The sequence below is a fragment of the Coffea eugenioides genome, chromosome 11, assembly GCF_003713205.1.
Source record: "Coffea eugenioides isolate CCC68of chromosome 11, Ceug_1.0, whole genome shotgun sequence".
NCBI lineage: Eukaryota > Viridiplantae > Streptophyta > Magnoliopsida > Gentianales > Rubiaceae > Coffea > Coffea eugenioides.
In genome coordinates, this window is record NC_040045.1 from 429,821 (window position 1) to 448,372 (window position 18,552).

General features: G+C 36.0%; 1 protein-coding gene and 1 pseudogene across 5 annotated transcripts; one reads left to right on the forward strand and one right to left on the reverse strand.

Annotated features, from left to right (window-relative positions):
* Positions 1-8,341, forward strand: part of LOC113751307 — a 20,653-nt pseudogene extending 12,312 nt beyond the window's left edge.
* Positions 8,342-9,095: 754 nt separating this feature from the next.
* LOC113751147 (putative late blight resistance protein homolog R1A-4) lies at positions 9,096-17,434 on the reverse strand. Of its 5 annotated transcripts, none has more exons than XM_027295031.1 (5): positions 12,291-17,434; positions 10,629-10,726; positions 10,107-10,189; positions 9,642-9,765; positions 9,096-9,230 (listed from the first exon to the last, which is right to left on the reverse strand). In XM_027295031.1, exon 1 carries the CDS (start codon positions 17,296-17,298, stop codon positions 12,355-12,357), a length of 4,944 nt encoding a protein of 1,647 aa, XP_027150832.1. In that variant the 5' UTR covers positions 17,299-17,434; the 3' UTR covers positions 9,096-9,230; positions 9,642-9,765; positions 10,107-10,189; positions 10,629-10,726; positions 12,291-12,354. The 5 variants fall into 5 exon arrangements, with proteins under 5 accessions (XP_027150832.1, XP_027150830.1, XP_027150831.1 ...); XM_027295029.1 differs by having other exon boundaries at positions 10,069-10,189; XM_027295030.1 differs by having other exon boundaries at positions 10,069-10,189; positions 10,582-10,726.
* Between the last annotated feature and the right edge of the window lie 1,118 nt (positions 17,435-18,552).

An 18,552-nucleotide genomic window follows, 5' to 3' on the forward strand; every position in this document is an offset into this window, starting at 1 on the left:
GAATATAATCAAGTACATGAAGATTAGTTTTCCATATTTTAGACATAACATTGTAAAGGAATGATATTTCTTACTTATGATTTATGTAACATATCTTAGAGGTCAAGTTCGTGGCCTGCTAATTTATTTTAATTAATAAAATTTAGAGTGGTATGCCTCATTGAACACGCTTTTACAAACAACACATACATGCATACATACATATGTGTGTATCGATTAGAAATCTTTCTTTCTTTTTTTTTGGTAAGATCTAGAGAACCACCTAAAAGTTTCTCTTTGTTCTACTATACTCTCTATATTAAAAAGGATTAATTTTTCGTACACTATCATCATTAGATGAATGACAATTATGTAAAATTTAAATTTGAAATTCAATTTTTGCATGCATGTCATGAATCCAACGATGATAGTGTATACACTGTCAGTGTAGGAAAGATTTTCTCTCTTAAAAAAGCGTAACACTTAACCCCTTTCATTTCTTTCTACTTTATTTGGGATATACTTCACTTTATGAGTTTATAATTTTTAGCGTTTAATGAAACTAATTCGTGCCACCAAACTTGTAAAGCCTCCTGAACTTGACATTAAAAAAAAAAAAAAAATGAGGAGCACTTGCCATCAAAGGTTATGGTTAACATTGACAAATCTTCGGCAGTAGCGATAGAACCCCTGATATTTGTAATATTTTAGCACAAGATTTTACGGGAATTTCATTCCCAAGAATTGAAAATTGCTAACCTTTATTCTTTCTAAGTATGCCTACTTTTTCTTACCAAAAATTTAAAATGTAATTGTTGTCATTTGTTTCGACGAATGTTCAATTGAAGACTTGTATTTGTCTCTAGAAGCAGCAGTTGATTTTGTTGCTTTTCAAACTAATCTGATTTGTCATTTTATGAGTTTTAAACTTTCTCTAAAAATATTATGAATAACTTAAATTATTGATGAGGTAACGTTGAATTCCCAATAAATTCTTGAATCCTTTGTCATCACGAGCATGTCTCGTGTCCTTGTAACACGTTATTCCTCAAGGATGACTACATATGTAGAGTAACAACTCAAAAGCTCAATCGAGGTTGGGCAGTATTCTATCCTATTTTTAGATTGACAACAAATAGGTTGGCATTTTTATATGTTGAATTTCAATGCAGTTTCTTGAATTATCCGTCTCATAAAAAAAGCTCCATTGCAGTAATCCAAGATTTCATTTTTCCCTAAACCTTAAACATTATCAACAGATACATCTCCATGAACTTCGTAATCAATAAGATCATTAGCTTGCGAGGTTGAAAATTCATTCTCTCAAGTTTCCAAACCTTCTAGTACTAATTGTCTACTTTGTGTAGGGAAAAAATAGTAGTTTGAAGAGGCCATTTAAGCTGAAAATTTAGCTTGTCTGCTCTACCAATGGTTTATTAATGTGGGTGATTATATTTAAGGAGGGGTTAAATCCACACCACTCCATCATGAATTCATACCTTGTACAACTTTTATCATTAAGAGCATAAGTTATCAATGCACATGGTACAAGTCATTATTAATGCATTAGCAATGTAGATTTAGACAGTAGGGTATGATTTAATCCACAACGGATTCTCTATCCCACTTCCCATCTCATTCCCTAAGTCATTCTCTCTCAGGTTGACAAGCGCAATAGATCTTCTGTCTCACTACTTGTGTCATTCTCTATCTCACATTTTATTATATTGCTATTTCTCTTTCATAAACATCATATTTTAGTTCTGTTTTTGTTCCTTTCATATTTCTCCTTCTTTTTTTGTTCCCTTAGGATCCAAGAACTATAAATTGAGAAATAGCAATATATGATGTTTCTGAAGGGAACAAAAAAAGAACTAAAATATTATGTTTATGAACGAGAAATAGTAATATAATAAAAATGTTTAAAGAGTAAACACCAGAATGCTAAACCTCTAAAAGAAAAAACAACACGGCCAACATAGTAGCGCACCAGTCACCTTATTTCCTCATTAAATGCGCTGCCGAAATCAAAACATAATTGAATGAATTTGTTTTGACCCAATCCCAAGAGTAGCCAAAAGTAACCCAAAACAATAAAACAAAATTAGGAGATTAATAAGAATTCTACCATTGTACCCCGCTCCTTCAGCTACCAACTATATTGTAATTTAAAAAAAAAAACAATTCAATTCCTCTCATGTAACACGCAAAACCCACTAGTCTTTTCCATTTAATATCTTTGCCTTGTACCCCATTTGAAGTTTCCTAAGAAATTATAGACAAATTTAATTTACCCAAAAACCAATCAACGAAAAAAGTTAGTTTCTTTCAAAAAATAAATATGAAGGGTTGATGCAAAAAGGGTAGCTAATAAAATGGCCCAATAAAGTACTCATGCAATTCTTCTGGTTAGTTTGTAATGTAGAAGGCTAATTCCATTTCTACTAAAAGTCTCAAACTTTATTACCATGATTAGTCTAACATGTTGCAATGGAGGTGCAAATAAAGATAAACTCTTTTTCCTCCTAAAGATGCCTGGCATTAGTTGTACTATTCAAGCATTACTTTGAAATTGCATATATGTCAAAATATTCTAAGATCTGCACCATGTATTAGCTAACAAAATACTTCAATCTTGAAACTTATGTATGGTCGTACAATTCTCTCCCTATTTCATGTGAAAATACAAAGTATCATAAGGTGAAAACTTGTACATATTTAAATTAATTTAATCAGCTGGACATGATAAGTACTACAACCAAATTAGTTGAACATGCTATTTGATAAGGCACGGTGTGTAGTATACTTGTTTGTATAAATTGCTTGTTAATCATGATATTTGACCTTTAATTTGAATAAAAAAATACTCATTTATGTTCTTATATTGCTTTAATATGTGGAGAGTTTAATTGGAGAGCAAATGGACTAAATTTGGCAAGAAGAATCGCGCAAAGAACAACGGCGCAAGGCAAGCAAAAAGCAAATGAGGGCTGCCCAGATACAAAGGATCCGCGGGCAGATCCTAGTGGATTTGTGGGTGGATCCCATGTCCAGCGCCGAATATTGAAAGAGATATTGGGCCGGACTTCTTCAGATTCTAGTGTTTCGTGAGCATTGAAATAAGCCTGGACCGGACATAGGGCTGATCTTTGAGCCGAACTTCATTAGGAAACATCCTCAAACTTGACTTTTGATAACGTTTCAAAATCTAATCCTTTAGGAGTATTTTAGGGCGTTTTAAGAGTTAGAAAACACTAGACTAACCTTTAGTTTATCCTATTATGTATTTGTCTTGAGAAATCAAGAAGAATGCATAGAAGATGACGAGGTTTAATCATTCTTTCCAAATTTGTAAATCAAAATAATCCGTTTTCTATAAGTATATAAATCATTTATCATTGCATAAGAGATATTAGATGTCGATCCCACAGGAAAGATTGTCAATTATTGGTGTGAATTGAACTCTTTTATTATTTAGATTACAATAATTAAAGCAAGTAAATCTACACTACTATCATACAACAAAAGTAATAAAAATGACAAGAAAGATATTCCCAAGGTTATGAGATTCTTAACTACTCTTGCAAGTGAAAATTACCGGTTAATTGAATTTATTTTCTTAGCTAAATTATGGCTAATTTACTAATGTACGGGATACTCGCTTTCGGCAGTGCACCAACCATACCTATAATTATCCCTTACCTACATTTCATGATGAAGAAACTAGCTATATGTTCATTAAATTCTATGGTTAAAATCACAAAGATGTTTCCCTACTTCCATGAGAATACTCCATAGGTTTGACACTCACATAAACTAGTGTTAAATCACAATTTTCATTGATCATACAACACCTTTAGGTAATCATAATTAGTGATCAATTAATCATAATTGAAATAGCAAAAGTGCCAAATAACATGCTCAAGAAATAACTCACTTATACCATGAAACCTCACATAACAATCGTAGGCAGTTCGTCCATCCTCTAGGTATAGAAACTAGCAAAGCATGAAGAAAATGAAAACAAATACCAAACTTGTATTAACACTAAGTATGAGATTCAAATACAAGAAGTAACGAGTTGAAAAGATTAAACCCCTTATCACTTGTAAGCATCAATCTTTTCATCTTCAATTCTCAATCTTCATCCATGTCTAGCTAGTACAAAGACTGGATAAAAACTATACTAATCCTACCTTAAGCTACTGAACTAAGAAATTCTAGTGAAAGACTACATTTTGTGTAGTTTCTCTAGCCTCCAAAGTTGTAAGAAATGTTCACAAGAGGCCCTATTTATAGAAAATCAAATCTCCTAAACAACTTGATAAAGTTGTTGCAAATTGCTTCTTGGAATTGCCAAAAGTTGATTCTCAAAGTCTTTAAGATGCTTCTTGCACTTTCCAACTGAAATCCGTTCAGAAAATTGATCAAAAAGTAGTAGAAAAGAACTACAAATTGAAGTGCAACTGCTTTCAACTGTAAAGCAGCAGAAATATGAATATGCTAGGTCAAAACGCTGGTGACGGGTCACAATTGGGTAGCATTTTGTCCCCCCCCCCCCACCCCCCTTGAGGTTTGCACATTTCTGATGATTTTGGAAACTACTATGTTTTTGTACCAAATTGAACTGCAATTTTCTCAATAATGGAAGATGAAGTAACTCTTAAATAAAGTATAAAAGTTGTAACCCTTTGAGTTAACTTTCTAATACTTTAAGAATTATCTCATTTGGAGTCCTGTAGATTAAGAAATAACTAATATACCCTCATATGGTCAAACCCCTATTTTAGATGTTGGCAGCAATATTTTAGATTTTTCACCATGAAAACTTATGAAATTGATTTCTGTAGCTCTATGTTTTAGTTTCAAAATAGTTCAAGAATCATCTCAATCTAGTACTTGTAGCTTGAGTTATAGCCAAAATACTAGAAGGCATTGGAGCTGTCAAACTTTTTTTCTTTTGAACTTGATTGCATTTCACACTTTGATCATTTTATACTTCATGTTCACTTTAAATTACTTCAATTCATCAAAAATCATCCAAATATCTTCTTACTTAACTCCATTTGATGATTGAGTTGTTAAATCTAACAAAAACATGAAGTTTTAACCATTTAATCATCCAACTGGGCTTTTCTGGTAACTTTTTTGTTGGTGAAGTTGAATCTGTTCTAGCATTGACAAATTAGACAGACAATCTTTTGAGTAGATAAAGAGAGAAATGGTATGGCCCTGCAACTTCTGTTTTACTTTTGATTTTTTTTTTCAGTTATGTTATTTTATCTAGGCTGACTAGTAACTGTTGAAGATTGAAATTCATGTCGTCAACCCTCATATTATCCAGCCCTGAACCATTTTATTCTAATTACTTATTTCCTGCTCTGATTGGTTAATGACTTTTGTTTGAATGATAATATATAGTTGGTAATTTCGTGGTTGTAGGAACATCCACATAGTTCTAGGCAATTTAGAAGGAGCAAACCACTGAATCAACAATTTTTCAAGAATTGGAATCTGTGTTTAATGTTTATCAGTTATATATGTAAGAAACTTTAAGTGTATCAGCTGGATGTATGAGTTAGTACAAGCGGAGGACTTGAAGTACAGGTATGTTACTACTTAGTACATCTTTGTTTCCATGACTTATAAATATCCATGTTGCATGGCTTTGCTAACAACCATTGAGTTGATTAGATTCAGTGGGTTTTAATTCTTTGTGTTGTAGATACAAAATCTGTATCAAGAAGATTCATGTATTTGAAGCCATGAAATGCTAGTCCAGAGCTTTCTATTCTTTCTGAAAGCATCAAAAGATTGATTGTTGGTTGAAATGCAATCAGTTTTTTAAAGCATCAACTGCCATTAAATCTTAAGCATATGAATGTGGCAAGTTTCTAGACTTTCATGGTTACTTAATTTGAAAAATATCATGAACTCAAAAGCTGTCATGGAATGAGTGTAGCTGTTTGTTAGAACTTAAAAGAGAATCCTTTTTATCTAAATTTTCGTGATTGATAAGAAACTTGGTGATTTGTTGTCCTCATAGGATCCGAATACAGGGGCAATTCCAAACTCCAAGCCATCTCCTTTGACTCCATAACCAAGAGATATTAAAATAGTTGGTCTACATTATTCAAGGAGTCTTCAGTGTCTATTGCTCACTTTTTTTGCCTCTTATCCAAGTTAACAATTATTTTGTACTTGACATTTTCATATTTGATATATTGGGCTTTGAAGTTTTTATTGTTTGAATGTGAGAACTCTAGGTGACTGAGAAGGGTTTAACTGAAGAGGTTGCAGATGCAATTGGCACATTTGTGAAAGAACGTGGATCCCCCATGGAAATTTTTATGTAAATTGAAGGGGGAAGGCAGTAAGTTCTTGGAGAATAGTGAATCCTGCCTTGCATTGAACGAATTAGAAATCTTATTCAAAGCTTTAGGAAAAGTTAAGTGTGACGGCAAAGTAGTTTTTTGACCTGGGGGAGGGTTGGGTGGTACGGAAGGAGAGAGTGTAAGTGAGAGCTCTCGGATTCGAGTCCTCCTACTTATACTAAAAAAAAAAAAAAATTGTTTTTGATTTGAGTCTTGGGCCTTGATTACCATACTGGAGTCATATTTGAAGCTGTTTTTAAAGGGTCTACACAGGTAAGTTCTAATTACTATTAGTTCCAATTACATTGGCCAATTACTACTACTTCCAATTTTAGGATTGTTGTTTACTTAAATATTTAATGTATTTTGTAGGATTGAAGATTTGTGAGGAAACTACTTGATGTTATTACTTTTAGCTCTTGCTTGCACGTGAATTAATCTAATTCACATTTTCTTCTTAATATTGAAGTGTGCCCTTCCGTATAAAAATCCTGTCAAAAGCGTTGATGGTCACACACCTCCTATAGCTGGCAAAAGGTTGTAGTGTTGGCATATTCTTATGGGCAAATTACATTTTACCCCCTATGATTTAGCATTTTTTTACATAATCCCTTTATAGTTTCAAAAACTATACATAACCCTTTCATGGTTTGAATTAAAGTGTCAAAGTGACGGAAATAGTCATTCGTAATGGAACTTAATTACCCTTATAAATACAGGACACACTAATCCCATATGATTTTTATATTTTACCATATACGTCTCTTATGGCTTAATACTTTACCATATAACCTCCTTATAGTTTTCAAAATATACACATAACCCCCCTTGGTTAATAAATAATTTTCAGCTTTACATAAGAGTATTTTTGACATTTTAGGAGACTCCGTTACGAATGATCATTCCTGTCACTTTGACACTTTAATCCAAATCATGAGAGGGTTATAGATAATTTTTGAAACCATAGGGAGGTTATGCAAAAAAATGCTAAATCACAGGGGGTAAAGTGGAATTTGCCCTATTCTTATTGATCATTCAAGCGCCTGTCATGTTCTTTATTGTTGGCATACTCCTCTTTTCTGGTTGTTTGTGGTGTTGGATTTTGTTGTATATGATGTACTATTTGTTTGCCTTCCTGCTCCACAGCGGCAACACTCCAACTCTCTCTAGAGTGATTGACTTCTAAGTGACATGAACCAATTTGACAAGGCAGGTTTCAGTTCTCCCAATCTTCTTTTCTGTGTTCATTTTTCTGTTAATTTGCTCGTAAGTTTGTTAGAAGGAAGAGGTTACAAGTGTAAAACAGATTTAATTTTAGCCACCTAGAGTTAGATTCCTTTTCGGTTTGTTTGGTGGGGTATATCTGATTGCAGTTTAGAAGGGATTCCACTGTCAACGTCAAGCAGGTTGGTTCGATTGCTGCTGGGGGACGCTATGACAACCTTATAGGCATGTTTGGGAGAAAGCAGGGCATCAGTCTAGGAATAGAGCCAGTGCTTGTCATAATGGAACAGCTTAAGAAAGACAGAAGCCAGGTGACGAGAATTTCATAGAGTAGTCTGTTCTTTAATTACTTGAATGCATCACTCCACTTTGCTGAATTGAAGTGCTTTCTGAGTCCACCTTTTGTTAATGAAGACTAGTCGATATTCCTCGAAGTAGACTTGTCGAGGATGTCTGCATCCGGTTAAATGGAGTATCCAACTCGAAAGGAAGGAAGCCAATGCTGATGTTGGGGTCTCTAATCTTTCTGGTCTTCCTCCTCTCCATTCTTTCGTTGGGGTTGTTCTTCTTGTTTTGGCTGAAACTGGCATGTGAGCTTTCATGTTCAGAGATGTCTAAAGAGAGATTTGAAAGCCTTGCTGCAAATTGCATATGCTTTTGTTCATCATGGTAAATATCGGGACGATTTCAACAACCTCCCGAGGTACATCGCAGGTGCAGACAGTTCCCCCATTTCTCCTCTCCCCCAAAGTTTGAAAAATTGCAGAAACATAGGGTCTGTTTGGTTGGAAGTAAAATGTTTTCCTTGGGAAAATATTTTCCGTGGAAGTAATTTTCCATGAAAATCATTTCCCTTTCATCATTTTCAGGTGTTTGGTTAGCTTATTGAAAATATTTTCTTACTTCATTTTTCTGGTGTTTGTTTAACTTCTGAAATATTTTCACTTTTATCTCTATCTTTACTTTCTACACATTATAACTACATACTTCTTCCCATGCAAAACAAGAAAATTTATCTCATTGTTTAACTTTAAAAAATCTTGGAGAAATGTATATATGAATAAAAAATATCTCCTTAAGTAATAAACAAATTGCTGGCCATTTAGTGTCAAATATCAATCACATGCAATGCTTATTGTAACATATATCTTGCACTCTCACTGCTGAAAGTTTCTCTAAAAAAGAATGTCCCTATTATACATAATTAATTACTAGCATAGGATGAGCAGGATGAGGTTTTTTTTTTATTTTGAATATACTAGGGGGAGGGTTGGGTGGTACGGGGGAGGGAGTGTAAGGAAGAGGTCTTGGGTTCGAGTCTTCCTGTTTACACTAAAAAAAAAAAAGAACATACTACAAGATGTTTTCAGTAAGTTTGGAACATACTACAGGCGGGATGCATGTATTTCGGAAAACAACTTCAGTAAGTTTGGAAGGGAAGTTGTTTTTCATAAGATGAGTGAAAATATTTTACATAGGAAAATGTTTTCAGTAACTTTTGTGCAACCAAACGCGGGAAATTAGGAAAATATTTTCCTGGAAAACATTTTCACCCGAAACAAACGGACCCATAGTGTGTGCAAGAAAGCACATTTAGAGTTTCATGCTGTTGGTTACTCAGCCATCCCTACTTCTCTTCTTCTGGAAATTCTTCTGTTAGAAAACAAAAGATAACTGTTAGTACCTCACCTGTCATGATCCCAACTACATGAACTCCTAATTGCTTGAGGTAATCTTTTGACAGCTGATATTGGATGTTGGCACTCAACCACTTAATGTTACCAGGAATAACTATTTCACTGAACACATAGCAATATCATTTTTTAAGAAGCACAACTCAGCATATGTTCGGCTTCCTATTTGAGATTCTTTATTTGCACAATATTTTGATCAAGTGAGCATTAGGAAAATGAATTTCAAAAATCCGTTTAATCTCTGCATAAACTGAAGCAATTGATGAATCTCGAACCAGACACAATGGTGCAGGTACGTACACAAGACAAATGCACAAATAGTTTTTGAACTCTACTGAAAACTCTCTAATTCCAGGAAGGTGATATTTACCTTCCCACTGTTCTCATTAGAATGGATGGTTCTCGAGCTGCTATGACTTCTCTTCTGCCTTTCTCATTCCATTTGGTCCAAGCATTCACTCATTCATCCTCACACCAGCCTTGCTGATTCCTGCCTGCTTATTTCACATTAGGAACAAATCAACGCTCCAGTTAGGAACAACATTTAGGCAGAAAAGTGATAAAGCAAACCTAACATAAATTTATTCGTACATAAAGTCAAAGAACACAGTAATCTCAGGAGCAGGCGATTGTAGCTGACTGAATGTAGCATCTTATAGGTTTATTAAGCTGTGTTAAGTAATTTTCATCCTTAATTTTCCCAAAATCTTACTTATTATTTTAAGCATGGGTGAAACAAGTATTAGCATTTGTAGTAGTCAATAAGCAAGATTGAGATTATTTCATGTTCAACATACTAGGGAAAGAAGAGCAAGAGGATTATCGTCACCAAGACCTTCCCAATGTAAGTTTGCCCATTCTTATCTTGAGAGCTTTTGAGACTTTGCATTTTATCTTCACTTGAACTGCAACAAACATCTGCACCAGAATTCATGTCAACAACGCAGAAATTGTTGAGGACAAGTACAGTTGTTTAATGTATATCAATACAAATACGGAGCCAGAGAGAGAGAAATTGTTTGACAAAAAAAAGAGAGAGAGAAAAGAAACAACTGACAAACCCTCAGTTGACAAAGTTTAGAACTAAACCAGAGTTACATGTTAAAGCAACCAGTTTTCGTTAAACCTATAATGAGTATTCTTCAGTTTCTCAATGGTTTACTACTGTTCTAGGGCCAAATCAGGTCTTCGGATGCTTTGAACCCAGTATTGAATAAGTTATAGAGAATGCTAATAACTGAAAATAACTAGTAAAATTGTATAAGCAATAATTATACGTCATTGTTGTATGGCTACAAAGTTGAATTTACCTAGTCAAAAATATTTATCTCAAGCATCTTCATGAAAAGAGAGATACCTGAGCTCGAAGAAAATCATGACGCCGTGTTCTTCCAAGGACGGTGATGCTTTTGAAATGGAAACTATTCAGAGAAAGCGTCATGGCATCCCTGTTTCCTGGTTTTAGAGATTTCATAAATAGATAACAAAAATGTAAAGATTTCTAAAAGAAATATGAAACAAAAGATAACTCTAAAGAGTTACTGTTCTTGAAATTCAACGAGTCTATCACCTATCCATGCAGCAATAAAATGCAATAGCCATGACCTCAACCACCCATTCATATCCCCAGCTTTATGCTTCTATATGAATGATTGCCTAAATTTCTGTGATATCCCCAGCTTTATGCTTCTATATGAATGATTGCCTAAAATTCTGTCTTTAGCCGGTGTTTTTAACTATCAAAAGCTGCCATCCGAAAAGCAATGAAACCACTGTAGCTAGAACAACTCCGACTTTCACCCTTTGGTCACTAGTCACTTCAAAACCAAGAAAAAGAAAAACACATTATCAGTAGAGGTGGCAAAATGGGCGGGATGGGCGGGATTTGCTTGGGTTTGAGATGGAACCGAGTCATATGGGTTTGGGCCCAACCTTACCCATATGTGTTTTGGGACTAACTTGGGCGGGATCATTTTGGGATGGGTTTAGATTGATCCCGCCCAATACCCAAATCCATTTTCTACATATTTTTTTTCCTTTAATTCATTTTTTATTTTTATATAATTTTAATATTTTTGATTTATTAAATTTCTTTTAGTTTTATTAAATAAACATGCAAGTGCTTTATACTCAAGATTCCCACCAAAAATTGGATTAACAAATAAAGGAAAAGATAGATATACAGCCATATTCCAACATATATCAAGATGGCCAAGGTCCTTAGGATGTTGAATATTTATCCTTATCATTGTCCAAGGATGACAGGTCTAAACTAACTGAAATGCTGGAAATTCTTGTGGATAATGACTAGGAAGACTACTAGATTATATTCGCTGGTATGACTATAAAAATTGTTAAAGATAATTTTTGAATCTAAGATTCCGTTTGGATTGACTTTTTTTTCAAAAAATAAGTTTTTCAAATACAATATTACAGTAATATACAATAACTCAAGAAACATCCCATCCATATTAATATATCAAATATTTCAAAAAAATTTTATAGTAAAAATTTTTCATATACACTGCTACAATAAAATATTTCAAAAACACCTACCAAAAACAGCTAATCCAAACGGAGCCCTTGCCATTTGAGCTCAATGGGTACCCAAGTATTTCCCATCCTTTCCCATTCATTAATGGGTATAGTTGGGATGTGTCCCAACTTAAACCCAATACCAAATTATAATACCCATCCCGCCCAAAGTTCCTTTGGGCATGGGTAGCCCATTGGGACTTGGGACAAATTGCCAGCTCTAATTATCACACAAGAGGACTTGTTGAAGACACCCGGAAAAGATTGATAATTAGGATTTCAGTAGAATAGTGTTTACTTGCGAACAGAATATAAAACAAAAGGCCTATGGTTCCAAAACGAAACATAAGTGTAAGTTACATTGGCTACAAAGCAGTAGTGAAAATTTAATGATGATGCACTCAATATATGGCAATAGCCAGAGTACGCAACCAATTTTAAGTGAAAATGGGGAAGAACAACCAGCAAGATCAAGTTCACTTACTTGTCAATAGGATGTAAAGCACGCCAATGATCCATGTAAAGAAAATGAAGATCTGAAATCCCATCTAATGATTGATAAGGACTTTCAAATCCTCGATTCCATATTCAAGTTGCTCCTCCTTAAGTCTTCTAAGTGACTCTTCAACTGATTCTCCACAGAGTTGCACTTCGATTAGCTGTAATGTTGGGATATTCATGAAATCAATTGGAACTTCCTTGAGATTCTCACATTTTCGCAAGACTAGATGCTGAAGGTTAGGCAGGTGATCAGAGGAGGCATTCCATTCGACAATGTTTAGGCTGTCTAGTTTCAAGAATTTCAGTTCAGGGAACTCCCCTTCTCCCATCTCCCATATTGCGTCCTCAAAACTTGAAGAAAGTAACTTGAGAACCTCAAGATTTGCTAGTCTACCAATTGCTGAAATATGATCTTGCCGGAAGAAAAAATTTGATAGGCTCAACTTCTTAAGACTTGAGGGGAAGTTAAATTCACCTGTATTAGTAGTCTTTCCTCTGTATACTACCTTGAGTGACTCCAACCGCGTCAGGTCTTCCAATCTTGGAAACTGATAGCAATCTGTGGAGAAACCCCTTGATTTTGAGAAAATGCAACTCAGATCTCGAAGGTTGGGCAATCTCCTTGTAATAATCTCTGCATGTTCCCCGTAAGAAAGAGTTGGCATGGAAAGGGAGACCAAGTTACTTAATTGATAGTAACTTCCAGTCATGTTTTTCAAGGTAAAGGCAGCATGATTAGTTACATGAACATGCCTCAACCTAGTCATGTGCCAAATGCTATCTGGTAGTACGACCTTTCCTTTCAGTCCCTTAACAAGAAGAGTTTCTAAATTCCGTAAATTGGCTAATGATGATGGAATAGAATCAATATCACCGCCAACAGCTAAATAACTCAACTGAACAAGTAAATCTATTCCATCTGTGAAGGAACTACCCATGTTGATTGACTCCAAGTCCAACACCTTAAGAAGTTCAAAGTTCTCAGAAATGAATGAGACATTATAAGGGCATCTGGGATAAGCATCATTGATGGCAAAAAACAACAGAGAACGAACATATGGGCCAGAAGGCCTTGACACAACAAAGTGTTGTCGACTCATAGACATGCATAGTCGATGTTCCTCGTATATCACGGAATTTGAAGGATCAAAATCATCGAAGTCAACATTATCATCAAAAGAAGCATAAGGCTCATCACTATTAGTTACCAACTTCAAAAAGTTTTCTTCTTTAGCTTTCAACAAGCACAAATTGCGAACCATATCATGAACTCCACATGTTTTGACACTACCATTTGATCTTCTTTTGGCAACTGTTATTAAGCTTCTCCCGATCAGATCTCTCAAGTAACCCTCGCCAAGATCCTCTAAGCTCCTTGAATCCCTTTTCAGTATAAAACCTTCAGCCATCCACAGCCATATCAATCTCCTGACAGGAATCTCCTTGTCCCCCTGAAATGCTCCCAAGTAAAGAAAACATGCTTTCAGATAATCTGGAAGATGCTTGTAACTCAGTTCTAAGATGTCCATGCACCTTGTTTGTGGATCAATAACTATGATTGAGTTCAAACTTTCTGCAATTTGTTTCCACGAGCCTGGTTTCATGTGTTCCCCTTGTAGGAGACCAGCTATTGCAACAATAGAAAGCGGTAGTCCTTTACAATTTCTAGCAATTTCTTTTCCAACTTCCAGTAGCTCCTTGGGACAGCCTTCTTTAGAAAATACCTTCATTTTTAGTAACTCCCAACTTTCCTCCTCAGAGAGTGGACGAAGATCAAGAAGATCATTTTCCAGAGTGACTTTTGAAACAACATCAAGTAAACGACTTGTCATCAGAATCCTACTTCCATTTACATCATCTGGAAATGAGCTCTTCAAGTCATCCCATGCTTCAATATTCCACACGTCATCCATAAAGATTAGATAACGACGTCCTTTCAAGTTTTTATACAACATGAATTCCAAATCTTCATTGGTCATCATCAGAATGCTATCTGTGAGCTCAATGGTGTGCTGTAAAATTCCAAGCAGCAAGTCTCTTTTTGTGTACACTTGTGAAACACAGCACCATGCACGAACATGGAAGTAATAAACTACATCAGGACTGTGGAACACTCTATTGGCAAGAGTTGTTTTGCCAATTCCTGGCATTCCAACAATGGAGACTATATCTCTCTGCGATGATCCTCTTGTAAGTCGGTCAACTATCACTTGTTGCTGATCATCTAGTACCACCACATCTTCATTAGTGTCAAATTTACTAGTCCATGAATTATGAAACCCCGTGTTTCTTTGTGATGATCCTCTTGTAAGTTGATCGACCATAACCTGTTGCTGATCATTTAGTACTGCCTCATCTTTAGTAACTTCAAAAGTACTGTATTGTGAAATCTCCTGCCCCATCACTTTGTGCGATGATCCTCCTGTATGTCGATCAACTATCACTTCTTGTTGATTGTTTAGTACCTCCACATCTTCACTAATCTCAAAGGTACTAGTCTCTGAAATCTCACACCCTACACCTCTCTGTAATGATTTTCCCATAAGTCCACCAACTATCAATTGTTGCTGATCATTTAGTACTGCCACATCTTCAGTAATTTCTGAGATACTAGTCTGTGAAACCTCACACCCCATGTCTCCCTGCGAAGATCCTGTTGTAGGTCGACCCACCGTCACTTGTTGCTGTACTGCTACATTTTCAGCGATTTCAAAGGCGCTAGTCTGTGAAATCTCACACCCCATGGTCTGTGAACAATTCCCAGCTCCAACATTACAGGCCTCCTCTTCAAATTCTGTGACCTGCATTTTGATATGTCCAATATTTTCTGAGACATGATAAAGCCAGGACAAGTTTTTCCATTGAGATCCAATTCCCAACACAATTGAGTCAATGATAAGTTCCACTCTGTAAGCCGCATCTACTACATGTATGCCAACTTCTCTCAATTCTTGATGTTCGAAGTCCTGCTGCCCAAGGAAAGATCTCAAGAATCCAAAATTTGATAGGATCACCGTAATGTGTTCCTTAACAAAGCCAATCGAACCAGACTTATGCTTCAGAAAACCCCTTTTTTGTTGCTCAACAAAAATTGAACCTGATTCATATTTCAGAAATTCCCTTAGCTTTATCAATAGAAAATCAAGAAAGCCGAGTCCATTAGTCTTGGGGAACTTAATAAGTGGAAGTTGGACATCGATCTCACTAATTAATTGCTTGGTTATCTCTATCAAACCAGAAAGCTGATCTCGCAACTCCATCACACCTTCTGTGAATTGAGTGGCATGAAATGAATGATAGAAAGATAGTACCTGCCTAGCCACTGATTCAGTAAGCATCAAGATGAGTATTTCATCCTCCATGACTTTCTCAAGGTCCACAAAGATGAGTTTCTTGGGCATATGTAGGATTGATGCAACAAGAGATTCAAGTGTTCCAACATCATCCTTCACTAAGAGAACCAAACTGCTATTGTTACAGTTGAGTAGATCCATTAAATATGCCTTTGCCTTGAAAACCAAAATGCTAGTAAGCCACTTTAGAAGCATACTCCTCACTCCATACCTTGAGAGTTTTCTTTCTTTGAAGGAGAGTGGTAGCAATCGCAGGTCTCTAGCTACTTCGCCTGATAGCATATAGACTTGTTTCCAGAATTCCATCTCATCTTCTGGTGGATCAGCAGATTTGTGATATAGGGATTTGGAGTTCAAGCAAAGAAACCCAACTTGCCCTCTTATGATTTTGTCGAGGATGGGCGCATCCTGGAAAAGTAATTGAGAAGTCCTTTCCCTGGTGAAGTCCTCATGGCTTAGGAGGTCAATGATAAGAATCTCTGCTCTGAGAAGACGAAGTAATGCAACCAATTTGAAATGCACCAGATCAGCAGTTCCACCTCCTTCTATGCTCAATGAGTCCAGGACCTCGAGAGATCCTGCCTGCCTAAACACCACTGCCATATCCGGTAAGATCGGTTCTACATCCTTATTGTGCCCATCTCGTGCTTCAATGAAAGATTTTATCAGGTCACTGAACTCAGAAAAGAAAGGATATTCCCTATCTATACCGAGAAGCTGATTAATAAACATGTCTACTGGGTAATTAATATCACCATGACGCCTGATGGTGCCCAGGAAACGGAGCATCGTGTCAAGGAATGAAGAGGAAACAGGATCCAGCTTCTGTTGCAGATTTGAAAAGGCAGTGGCCATTTCTTCTGCCATATTTTGATCCATTTTGCTCCCCCTGAGCCAGCACAAACAAGACAAATTTGCTGCTCGAATGGTTGGAGCTCCAACATGAATCCTCAGAGACTTCAGATAAGCGTTGCGAGTCCAAGCAATCGATACGCGGTCAAAGAAATTGGCCAGATAACTTAGCCTCTCCTGGAAAGCTTTTATTTGTGCAATCAGAGGCAGAGGGTCAAGCTGCTGCAAGTCAGCAGCTTTCTCTAACAGTGTCTGCAGATTCTTTTGAACAGATCTGAGAAAACTTTCCCAATGAAAATGATGATCCCAGGAAGGATGTTTTTGCTTCACCTCCAGGAAGTGTTTCATCCCCAAATAGTCACAGGATTCTTCAACTAATGGCTTCAAGAGCTCCATCTTTTCCAACAAGTTGGTAATTACAATGATCACCTTGGAAACCTTATCAAACTTTTTGCTAGCAATCAGAAAGTTCCTGGCTATCTCGTCCATTCCAGCTTCAATCTTGGGGAGATGTGCCAACTCAAACCAAATCCCATAGCTCAACAAGTCAACCATATTGGAAAACATTTTCAGGAATCCAAATTCCACCCGGAATTTTTTGATTTTATCCCTGAGAGTGCTCAACATGCTGCTGTCAGGTTGATCCAGAAGAACCGTGAGACTGAAGAACTTCCTTTTCTCAATCTGACTCTCTAGCTTACTCAATAGCTTCTCCACCTCCTCCAAAGCATCCGGTAACTTTCCAGGTGCATAAGAGCTACTAAAAGAAGAAGCAGACTGACCCATTTCACTAATTTTATCTGTCAGATATTACTAGTGGAAGCTTGAGCTAGGACAATGTATGATGAAGAAAAACTAAGCTGGGGAAGTTTGATGGAAACGGAATTGGGTGAGCTGATGGAAAGAAAGGCAGGCAACTCAACCGTAGAGCGGAAAGCAGCTCAAATGGAGGACATCTCTACATTAACTATCATTTTAATAAAAATCTATCATTTTAATAAATAAAAAAAGATTAAATACTAGCACTAGCAGTGTGTTGTAATTATTATTACTAGTATTTTTTCTTTATCGATGCGATGCCCGCTCAGAAAAGTTAAAGGTAAGCTGACGAAAGTTCACGAGAGGCTGCGGCACCAATACAATAATCAGATGGGCTGCCTCCACACATTCTCAACGTAGAAGTTCACTGCCACTTGAAATCCTTTTCCACATATTCCCTGAGTTTTTCTGCGAGTCTCGTATGCATGCCTCTTGAACTTTATATTGTTGGCATATTAATATCAAGTCCAATGAATTTTTTGGGTTCTACATATTTGCTTCGTGATTTTGCTCCTCTTTTAATTTTATAACTTACACTACCTCCTACCATCAATTAGTAAGACCTTACTCAAATCAATTAAAATTTGATAGGAAAAACAATTTACATGACTATTTTGATCCAATGAAATAGGGATGGCAATGGCGGTGGGTGCTCGTCCCGAGGGGAGAGTAATGGGACGAGGAGCGGGAGCGGAGCGGGGGTGGAGGCAGGAGATTATTAATATAAATAAATGTAATATATTATATAATCAAATAATAATAAACTTAGAATATTTGACAACTAAACATAACTTTTATCCCATTTGTGTCCAAACATGAACCCACTTGTTCTATTCAAAACTCCAATACCAACACAATTAGACAGTAAAGTCACCATTGCACGATTATTAGGCTTCACTCTTCCTCTCTACTTAGCATCAAAAAGCTCAAGACTTCACCATACCTAACAAAATTGGCCTATCCGATGATCAATGCAATCCAAGAAAACAACATGCTTCACTAACATTTTATTGAAAACCTTCCTTGCCTAGTTAAGAAGTCTAGAATTCTCATACCTAGAAGGCATAAAATTCCAGGACTCCAACTTCTTTACAAGCATCTCGCCAATCAAATTATGAAACAAAAGATGTTAGGACATTAATTTGCAGATATCAAATTCCTAGTTGATATTTGGTACAGGCATGTTATGCGTTCTATGAATATTCTCAAGTGTGTTATTTA